The 11,940-nt window shown below is 35.8% G+C and overlaps 1 protein-coding gene across 1 annotated transcript; it reads left to right on the top strand.

Moving 5' to 3' along the window:
- Window positions 1–4,904: 4,904 nt before the first annotated feature.
- Window positions 4,905–5,931, top strand: EJ05DRAFT_486823 (uncharacterized protein; the record flags this gene model as incomplete). Its single annotated transcript, XM_033745567.1, has 4 exons — window positions 4,905–5,041; window positions 5,090–5,133; window positions 5,434–5,870; window positions 5,920–5,931. 4 exons carry the CDS (start codon window positions 4,905–4,907, stop codon window positions 5,929–5,931), a joined length of 630 nt encoding a protein of 209 aa, XP_033599242.1.
- Between the last annotated feature and the right edge of the window lie 6,009 nt (window positions 5,932–11,940).

The following is an 11,940-nucleotide window of genomic DNA, read 5'->3' as shown; positions in this document are numbered from 1 at the left end:
CCGCCGATGGTAACTCTACCACTAACCGGAATGGGGAACTTGGTGAGAATACTAGCGATGCTGCAGATTAGGACCTGATGGAAGACATCTAAGCGATAGATCCGAACTCGCTCCTCGACGCACCCATGCCAGACGCACTAGCTATACTAGATGCTACTATAAAAGAAGGACCTATAGCTGCCCTAGTAAAACTAAAACGTTCCTTGAAGCCTATAAAGGCACTAAGGAAAAAATTGCCCGAGTACTATACTAAGGCGTGGACTAATATATAGAAACGCGGTCTAAATCCATCGGGAGCATCGATAGATACCTATAATAATCTAGAATTTATAGTCGAAGACGAGGGCATTAATATAGGCGATCGGCGTACATTCGCTAGGTCATATCTCGAGAGTCTCCCCTCCGAAGAAGAGCTCTAGGCCACGCTTACGGTAACTTATAAGGATCGTGACGTCGTTAATCCGGATTATCTTAAACTAGGAACGTGTCCGTACCACTCTTACCTTACTATTAAGAATCTTATGAAGGGCTTAAGCGGTACTTAAAAGATCTCCGAGATTGAAACTAACGAGGTTATTTAAGCGAATAATAATAAGGCGGCAATCACCGCACGTATTAACACGGATCTTAGTGATATAGTGCTAATTATAGATCAGTTAAAGTCGGGCAGCGAGAAGAGAAGTAAACTATAGGATTGGTTAAATGACTAGAGTAATAACGGCGCCGCCTAACCATAAGACTATATTACAGCCGCGGTGGGTCTCCAAGTCACTAGTACCCGAAAACCTCGGATTCTTAACATGAATCCTGGCGTTACTCTATATTAGTAGTAACTTATAGGAGCTTAGTAGCTCCGAAAGAGCATGGATAGTTCGGTTTCACGGGGTGTGGTATTGGTAGATGGTGTTGGACTAGGTAAAACATTTATACTTTTGGCGCACTGGCTACATGTAAGTTCCTTCCCCTAGTGGCCTCTAGAATCGCCGATTCTAGACGCGCCTACACATATCTAACTGAAATGTAGTTGATTAACGAGCGCATCGCCAATCGCGAGAAGGGTATCCTAGTGTCTCCTCCGAAGCCCGCCCTACTATTAGTACCCGTAAATCTCCTTACCTAAACCGCCGAGCAGATTGCGGACTTTTCCTCGCTCTTCCGTGTCATTACTAGTCACAGCGATAGTAGGGTCGGGAAATCAGCTACTGGTACTACGCGTTTAGTAGGTATCTTAATATAGAAGAGTTAGTACTTTAGACCGGAGGAGATTAACGCCCGCACTATTATCTTAATATTCTACGTAACGTTCAACGCCCGTTATAGCCTTACTAGGTAGAGGGAGGAAATACGAGGGTACGCGGAGTTCTAGAATATTAAATCTAGAAATTAGGACGCCGTCGCATTGGTAGAAATGAAATATATGGAGAAGCAGCATTTTCTATATAATGCCCCTTAGAACCTCGCTTAGTGCTTCGACTATGCGGTAGCTAACGAAGCACACGGCTTCCGGAATGTTAACTCTACGACTAACCAGTCCATCTGCGAGCTTAACATTAAACACTACGTCCTCGTGACTGGTACTCCCGTCTATAACTTCGCTGGTGATATATAGGGTCTTCTTAAAGTCATATAATAGAGCGCATCCCTCGACGATTATTTCAACGGTATTTCCGGTATATAGCCGCCATTTAAGGCGAAGTCTAACCTATATAAGTTTCTATCGATGATAGTAAGACTATATCCGGACGTTTCGCAGGAAAAACTAGATCGTGTCCTAGGTATGTATCTAACTTCTCCGGCCTTTGAGTACTAGTGCCTGGGTTCCGGCCGTAATAATCCCAAGCCGCCATTAGAGCTGGTGCAAGGCTAGTACTTAAGTATAATATACGGAGTATTTGTACTTCGCCGCACGAACGACTCACGGTATGGTGATAATAATGCTACTTTGATCCGTAACTATATTCCGCGGGCCGAAAGGGTATAGATTAAAGTGGCGTATCTACTAGAGGTGTAGGCTAAGTACGACACGATTAGCGAGGAGACCTAAAAGAAGCTTATTTAGCCGAATCCTTACCGACCCTCGGAATTGAGCCTGAACTCCCGCATATAGCGGAACTTAGTGCTGATGTCTACTATTGTCTATATTGGGTATTTACACTTTTTCATGCGTAGGGACACAGTAGCGTTAAGGAAAGATAATGAATAGAAGCCAAAATTCCCTCGTCCTAGCTCTAAGAACGAGAGCCCGCGTTGGATATACGCTTTCCTACTAAATATCGCCTAAGCTCGTGATCGAAGCCATCCTAAGGGTGGACTTACTAAGCTAGTTAACGAAGTAGAGAACGTGCTAGTGGCACTACTAGGTATTCTGTTTGACTGGTCCCCTCGGCTCGTAGCACTCGCTATACAAGCTATAACGCAGTACTTTAAGTACCAGGAGAAGGGCATCGTATAGGTGTAATATCCTATTGAGCGTGAGTTAGTATGTTACATGTTACGGCTAATGGGCTTTAAGTACGTCGGACGCGTCTTTGCCGAAGACGACGCGCCAACTAGATAATAAAAGTATAGACTATTTAACTAGAAGATGGACTCTGCCTTTAATAAGACCACGCCTAACGATATTGCCGGTGATGAGGACGACCTACTAGAGGCGCCTGGAATCGCCGATCCTAGTGCGTTCTTAGACGGCGATAATACCTATTAGGACGACATTAATAGAGTTCCCTCCCGGATCGATTGGTTCGTTAATATATGCGGAATTATAGGGGTTGGTTTTAATTTATAGAAGGTGAATAGAAATGTTCATTTCTTTTCTTATCCAGCCAATCTCACTCTCCTGCGGCAGCTCTTAGGTCGCATATTTCGACTTGAATAGCTCTTACCGACCCTGCTTTCTAAGTACTACATGCTAAACACATGGGCATCTGAAATGTCCATGGCCATGACTCGCCGAGCATTGCCTAAGATGTTTACTACTCTATCTAGTCTCGTGGACGGTACCCTCGACACTACTCTCGATGTTATTATTCCGCCTATTCTTAAGGGCTGGTATCCTATAATTAGAGATGTGTACCACGATTTCGATCTAATTATCCATGAAGACGATCCGGAGTTTAAGAAGCTATGTAAACCGGAATCCATGGCTGTTCCCGTGCTTGAAGTCATAAAACGCCTCCTAATATTCAACCGTGGTGTCGTTATTAACTAAAGCGAGGGGCTAGGTGTCACCGATCTAACGGAGAGGGCTACTGGTATATTTGACATTATTAGTGATACTATGCGCCGCTCTAATAACCGCCTAGATGAGGACCCTACTAAGCGTAGTACCTATGGTCATGGTGAGGACGAGGTAGATAGTAGAGACAGGATCCATTCGCTGCGAGAAGCCAGCGAGAAAATAACATTATTAAGATCTATATTAGAGCCTACGATCCGCATAATGTAGTTGATCGAAGACTATGAAGATCTCTTCCTAATAGAACACGCTGCCGAACGATTCGTTAATAAGGACTGGACTACTTATATGGTAGAGTAGTTTATAATAGATGAGATACTAATAAACACAGGTGGAGATGATGATAAGGCTTAACCGTCTTCTAGGAGGGATTGGAATCGGCGTTTCTAGTCGCGTCTATGGTTGGTACTTTTCTTTAACAGCGTGTATTTATATTCCACTGGTTATTTCATTGTGTTCGTGGCTACTAGTATCTTTCCTTTAATAGTCTATATAAGGATGGTTGTCCTCATGGCTTATTATATCTCCTTACTTTCATAATCGACGCCTAGTTAAATATCATTATAATTTCTAATACTGTCTCACACGCTCCGTTAAGCATTCCTATACTTGTTTTCCATACCTTTAAAACGTGGTTCCACTCCGTACTAGAGGCGTCTGGAAACGTCGAGCGCCGACAGCCTTTTACTCCTAGTAACATCTTAGTATACGTGAGTATGGGCTTCGAACTAGTATTATATTATTCCGACTTACGCGACGTAAGGGAGGGTTCATTTCATTTACTTAGTATTACTTTACTTTACTACTTATCTATATTGTGTCCGGTTCATTAACCTCTATTTACTTTTATAATGTCACTGCCTAAACGAGACTAGCTTGGTATTCGCACGAAGGTATATGAATATATACCACCTTATAATTTCCTCTCTTCTATATTAACTTACTTACTCTCGTATACGTTAACAAGTCTTACAATTCGTTCGTTCATCTCATTAGTAATCGCAATTCACAGACGCCTCTAAATAGATTATATAGGTTTAATAAAATAGCAGGCGATTAGAGCCTTCCGACCAAGCCAAGCAAAGGAAAAGAGAAGGCGGTATAATTAGCTCCGCTACCCGTGGAAGATGCTAGACCTTCGGAACCGGCCAAAACTTCTAGATCCATACGCCATGCCTAATGGACACTTTAAGACCTGAATAATCTAGTAGGGAACGATCGTTTCTATTAATCTTATAAAAAACCAATGCCGTCACGCATGAACAGCGTAAAGTTCGTGGTCGGTAATATTATGCAGATGCTGGAGAAGGACGTCTGTTTAGTGAACGCTGCGTAGAGGTAATTGGATGCTAATCGTTTCGGTGGTATTAACGTAGTTATCCGTAAAGGAGCCGGTCCGGAACTCGTGGCCGCCCTCGCGGATTATAAGGTTTTGGAATCCGAGGAAATTCTGGTAACGGAGCCATATAATCTTAATGCAAAAATCATTATACACGTGGCTATACTAATATGCGTAAAGACGAAGTTAGATATGAAAAAACGTCGTGACGTCCTAAGAGGTTTGTATAAAAGCATCGTCGAAACTACGGTTAATTATTGGGACCCGGATGTTAGTAGCGTCGCTCGGATTCTTTGTCCTGTCCTCGGAACATCGAAGTATAGATAGGCTATGGACGCCGGAGCCTATTCTACCCTTCTCGGTATACGAATGGCTTTCGAGGACTCTAATAATAATAAAATACTATTCGATATCTTACTCGTCGTGCCATTGGCGGAGGATATGCTTAACATTGCACCTATTGTCTAGTGGGTTTCTAATCATACGAATTACTATCATCCACTAATATTCTTTAGTATTGTATTCCCGTCGATCGAAACGCGCGCCATTAAGTTTCTAGGTATGTTGAATCCCGGCTTTAGTGATCCTTGGGATTAGCGATTCCAATACCCGCGCATTCGTCATTATATACACTCTATAGTCTTTCCCTATAACCGTCTGGGATCGACGATTCTAGACCCCTCTTAAGATATACATGTTCCCTATAACCGTCTGCGATCGACGATTCCAGGCCCTTCTTAAGATATACATGTTCTATACTAACCGTCTGCCGTAGAACTACCTATCTAATACACACCGATGACACCTCGTGTACATGCGGCTCGCGCCGCTAGTGTTAAGTTAGCTCTGTCTTAGGAAGTTTATACTAACCGTACACGTTTCGTCGAGGATATAATCAGGGATAACGTTATACATGGTCGAGCTGTGGTAGCCCGTCCTCTAGTAACCGATAAACTATCCCCCGCGAAGAAGAAGAAGAAGGGTTCTAAGACTAAAAATACCGCCGATCCTGTTATAAATAAGACCGGCAAAACGTCTAAGACCGCACCGCCACTTAAGAATAGTATAGTAGTAAAAGAGCCGACTATAGAAACGCTACACCCTACTACGGAACTATCTTCGGCAAAGGAACCCGAAGATAATACTAATGATTTGGGTTCTATACCTCCGCCTGCAGATGGCGAACTTCCTAATAATCCGGACTCCGAACCCGATGCCTCTAACTTGCTACCACCGCGAATACCGTTAAAATCCAAAGCCCGGAAAGTAGTTAGAACGCCATCGAAAAGATCAAAGGTAAACTAAACCGACACCGCAAAGCCGACTAGCACTACTCTAGTTATAGCCGCAGCTGTAAAAAAGGCTAAAGCGCTAAAGCGCAAAAAAAACGATGGTGACTTCACAATCTCTAACGACCCAAAGCTTCCTAGTGGGTGTCTACGACCTTGGGCGATAGCTTTCTTTATCGATCGACTAGTAATAGGTAAACCTATTATCTACCGCTTGGTTGGATACTACTACGTTACGTAGTTCTGGTTGGCTGTAGCGGAGAGAATTTCGCGTCTCGAGAATTAAGGCAAGCTCTATGCTAGATTTACTTTTATCGCGAAGATTACATATATACTAGGTGGTGCCAGAGCGGGCGGCTGTGGACCTAATACCTGCATCGATCTACACTTCCATAGCTCCAAGGAATACTACCGTTTGATTCCACCCTATGAGCGGCTCGAGAGACTTGTGTGGAGCCCTAAAATTCTCGTAGAGGGTCTTCGTCTTTGGCTCGCCTAGCCCGTATGTAAAGAACCTAGATTCGAGACTCCTACTAATTATCGGGAGCGATAACTCGCCGTACTTCGCCAACTTAGGGAGTCGCTCGGTCGTCCAATTTTCCATGATCATTGGTCTAATATTGGCTTTGCGTATTAGCTCGCCATATAGTAAGTTCGGGATGAGCTGAAGTATGACGATCCCGACCTTGACCCGCCTAAGGAAGTCGACGAGAGTGACGAAGAGGATTTATTACGTCGCATGAAGCCGCTAGCCGACACCGCCGAAAAGTCTTCTATAGCCGAAGTAACTATAAGGAAGAAGCGTATAGCGTCGCATAGCGATTTAAGTAAGGCCGTTAAGCGCGTTAAACTTAGTGACGAGATACTAGAGGAGGCACTAGAATCGGCGATTATAGACGCCTCTAAGGTTTTGGATGATGTGCCCGACAATACTACATAGATAAACTCCCTAGACCCCCTCGTAGACTCTGGTACTGTTTCCAAGGAACGTGTGGAATCGCCGATTCTAGGACCTTCTACGGACCTTAACCCTCCTCCTGTTTTTCCTTTAATTACGCTGACCATGCCGACTATTACTACCACGTCATCGTATATATCTCCCAAGGGCACCGATGCTATCGCATCGGATGGTGAGGGTGATTCTGGGTCGCGGATCTTAGATCTATCTAAATAGCCAACGATCGATACACAGCCTAGCATGCCTAATAGTGGCATTATCATTAACTAAGACCGGCCGCTTACTACCTAGGTATAGTATCTCGCTAATTATGGCCCTTTTAAGGACGAACACGCAGTTGAAGAACTTTACTATAATATAGCGTTCCCTAGATCTAACCTAGATTTCCCGCCGCCCTCGTTGGTAGATTCGACCGACCCTAATAATATCGACATGGACTTAAGTAGTTAAAGGGTTGGGTTTTTCTTAAGTGCGGACATGCGTATAAGATTCAAGTAGTTATTAGTAAATTATAATCTAGTACTGGGGTAGGCTTATGACTATAATACTATAGCCGTAGACTAATAGCTAGACCGTAATACTAAAAGAGTGGGCATTCAGCCGTCTTATTAATTCTTAGTTCTTTATATTTTCGTACGCATCTACGAACTTCATCACTTAATATAAATAAGTACCTGGAATCGCCGATTCCAGACGCTTCTATGACCTTTGAATACCCTGAGATTTAATATACTATAAACGCTACTCTTATAGGTCCGTACGTCGGCGTATATAGAACGGTAAACCTTCTAGATATGTCGTCTGGAATAGCATATAACGAACTATATAATAGTCTTAACTTTAGTAGCGTAGGGTTAAGCTACAAGCGGACCGCTTATAAGTGAGCGTTGTTCGACCTGTTTCCACCGGGCTCATAGGAAACTGTTTCTTAATACTAGGCTTCCCTAACCACCTATCGTGGTAATGATTATCATCGTTCCGTAGTGATAGTTATCATCATTATTGTATACATTACCCCCCCTCCCCTAATAGGCCTTCGTGACTGGACTTAACGCACGCCATTGGGTCGTGGATTATACACCCTTTATAATTAACGATTTTAAAGAGAATCCGCCCATTTAACCTGTTATAGGTTATTTACGGAGGATAGTTTGATTCCTTAGTTGATAGCTCCCTTTATACCTATGCCCTTAGTGCCGGGTAGATAACTACCATACTATGAATAAGCCCCGTCGTGGTGATGATAATTACTACCGTAGTAGTAGTAATCCTTATTATCTTATAGTAGTGATTTTCATTATTACCTTATGGTAGTAATTATTATTATTTTAGACTAGACGCGATATATATAATCATATAGTAAGTTAGGTACTATTCTCTAGTCTATTATTACGGTTTATACGTTAACTTCTATCTATCTCTATACCTCCTTAGATATTAGATTTATAGTCGAGTATATAGAAGAGATAGTTTAGTCTACTAGTTAGTATATTATTTATACCCCTCTAGGACCGGTATATCCCTAGTTAATTAGGTAGCTATATACTAGGTATTTACTTACTTATTAATAGGGCGTGAATAGACTATATATATATATTATTAACTCCCTATTTATACTTATAAGATATAAATAGTATATAAATAGCTTAGTACTAAATTTAGAGTCTATACTAGTTAACTTTATATAGAATACTACTACTTTTTATATAAGATAAGCTATATATAGCTATTAGTAATAGCTATACTCTCTTAAAATTTTAGAATAATACCCTTTATAGAATTCTACTATAGATTTATTAAGAAAGATAAAGAATATTTCTTCTAGTTCTATTTATAAGAGGTATTAAAGTTTAAATACTTTTAATTTAATAAGGTACTATCTCTATAGACTACTAGATTCTAGATAAAAGATAATCTATATATAGCTATTAATAATAGCTATACTTATATAAAACTTTAGAATAATACTCTTCTTAGAATTCTACTATAGATCTACTAAGAAAGATAAAAGATATTTTCTCTCTCTCTATTAATAAAGAGATATTAATATTAAAAATAGTCTTATACTCTAATTTTAATAGAGTACTATCTATATAGACTACTAGAATCTCTATAATAATATAAGCTATATATATATTACTAATAGATATACTCTCTTTAAACTTAAGAATAAGTCTAATATTTTAATTCTAGTATAGATATAGTAAGAAACTTAAAATATATCTTCTTCTCTTCTATTAATAATAAGATATTAAAATTTAAAGATATTTATATATAAGTTCTATAGAATACTATCTTAATATTAAATCTAGAGTTCTTTCTAATAGAGTTAAAGTATATTTCTAATAGCTTTTCTATCTAAAATTCTCTTATATTAATTTTATTAAGTCTTCTATTAACTTAATCTCTAAAAAAGACTAATAATAAGAAATATAAGTATATAAATATAATCTATACTACTAGGTTTATATCTTATTAGACTTATAAAATATATAATATATATAATAATTAGCTATAGTATTTATATAATATAAATCTCTTTAAACTAATCTTATAAATAATAGAAATATTTATTCTAATATACTAGATATATCTAATAGATAAAATACTAGAGAGTAAGGTTTACTTCTAAGAAATACTAACTTATATACTTTATTAACTATTTATAAGATAATAGACTCTATATATTAACTATCTATACTATAAAAGAACTAAATCTTAAAGCTACTACTCTAATAATAGAGTATACTACTTATATAATAATATTAACTAGCTATAATAGATCTAGTATAAATTCTAAAGAAATAATAAAAAGATATAATATTTTTACTAGCTTCTACTAGTATCTATACTAGAATTATAATAAAAAAATATCTTTTTCTATATAATAAATTAACTATACTCTTAATTAAAAATCTATCTAATTATTTTTTATCTTTACTTAGAATAAGTATTTTTATATACTTTTTATTATATATAGAGCTATAATTATTGATAAGATTAATTTATAAGTCTCTAGTATTATATTTAATAGTAGATTTAAGAGTTAAAAATTTATCTTAGCTATAGTTCTTCTAGCTTCTAGTATATCTAAGACTCTAACTTTAATTTTTTTCTCTTCTCTCTATTCTCTCTTCTTAATCTATTATACTATTTAAGAAGTCTAAATTTATTTAATAGTAGTCTAATCTATAATATAATCTATCTTTAGAGTTATTCTCTACTTCTATCTCTATAATAGTTTTAGATACTCTATACTAATTTCTATTTATATTCTCTTAGATTATTATATTATAATAGTATTTATACTAACTTCTTCTCTCTAGTTCTCTATAATATTAAATTATTATTCTCTTTATACTTTATTCTCTATAATAATTATATTTTAAGAGCTAAATCTACTAATATTAATACTAACTCTATTATATCTTCTAATTATTATTCTATTATATTATAAGTAATCTAAATACTCTCTAAATAACTCTATACTATACTAATAGTCTTCTATATATACTATAGTATACTCTCTTTAGTATATAGCTAGCTAGATCTTAATCTATTTAAAAGCTAATTTAATTTAATCTATAATAGTTCTAGATAATAAATAGTTCTATAGATAGATTAGTAAGTATTATAATAGATAAATATCTATTAGATAGTATATTTAGAATTTCTTCTATACTATAGTTAGAACTAATATCTACTTTATAATAGCTATCTTTAGTTATAGAGAAAGACTTCTCTCTAGATCTCTTATAGTAGATACTATAAAGTTATTTATATAGAGAGAGTTAAATTATTATAATATAGAAATTACTATCTTAATAATAGATACTATCTATCTCTTACTAGTAGTTATATTATAACTAGAACTCTTTCTTAGATACTCTCTAGTAAATACTATAATATTATTCTTAGGTAGAGTATATTATAAGACTAGAGTTACTATCTTAGTAATATATACTCTATACTCTATACTAATAGTTATATTATAATTAGAAGTCTTCTCTAGATCCCCTTAAGTAGATACTATAATATTAATTCTAGATAAACTAAATATCTATATATTAGTATTGTAAAGTAGTAAATAATTAATTACTATACTATATAATAGATATCTACTACTATAAACTTAGGCTAGCTACTCTATATATCTATATTATCTACTCTATTATAAGTAACTTTTAGTATATTCTCTACTATCTAAGTATAATATATAGATTCTATAATACTCTCTTTTAGTATAAAGAGATTCTAGTAATAAGAGTAAATAGAGAGATTTAGATATTTTACTATAGTTTTAATAAAGTATAGATTCTAGTACTACTAGAATATTCTCTAGTCTTATACTAGCTTCTCTTATAGATATAATAGACCTAGAATAGTACTATTATTTAAAACTATATAATAGAGAAGCTCTAATAGAGTATATAATACTATAACTAGTTAGTATTATTTATTTCTATAAAGATTAATATTAAGAATAGTATACTATATAATACTCTTCTAAGAAATAGCTATTAAGATATATATACTCTAGTTATAAAGAGTAAGCTTCTCTATTTTATAAGTAATCTATAACTAAATTATAATAATCTAAAGTATATATAGCTATATATCTATAATAACTAGACTAAGTAGAGTAGGTTATATTATACTATATTTTAGAATCTCTATAATAATATTCTATAGTATATTAAGAAGATTCTCTACTATATAAATCTATTTATCTAGATATTTTATATAAATAGATAAATACTATATAACTAGCCTACCCTTAGTCTTAGTATTAGTATTATTAAGAACTATAACTAGAATATAAGAAGATAGAATATACTAAACTATAATAAGATTATAGATCTTCTTCTAGTTAGATTATAGAGTAAGCTAGTTATAGAATAGTATAATATTATACTCTAATATATAGATAGTACTCTATACTAGATAAGTAATCTCTATATAATATATCTTCTAATATACTTTCTACTATTCTTTCTATATAGATTACTAGAGTAGAACTAGAACTACTCTATATACTAGAATCTCTATTATTCTTAAGGCGTAGACTACTATAAGTAGATTATAGCTATTCTAGAGAAAGGTTATAGTTATAGTTAAG

This window comes from Pseudovirgaria hyperparasitica (genome assembly GCF_010093815.1).
Source record: "Pseudovirgaria hyperparasitica strain CBS 121739 unplaced genomic scaffold EJ05scaffold_10, whole genome shotgun sequence".
In the NCBI taxonomy this organism is placed as follows: Eukaryota; Fungi; Ascomycota; class Dothideomycetes; order Acrospermales; family Acrospermaceae; genus Pseudovirgaria; species Pseudovirgaria hyperparasitica.
This window is presented reverse-complemented; position numbering and strand designations above follow the sequence as displayed.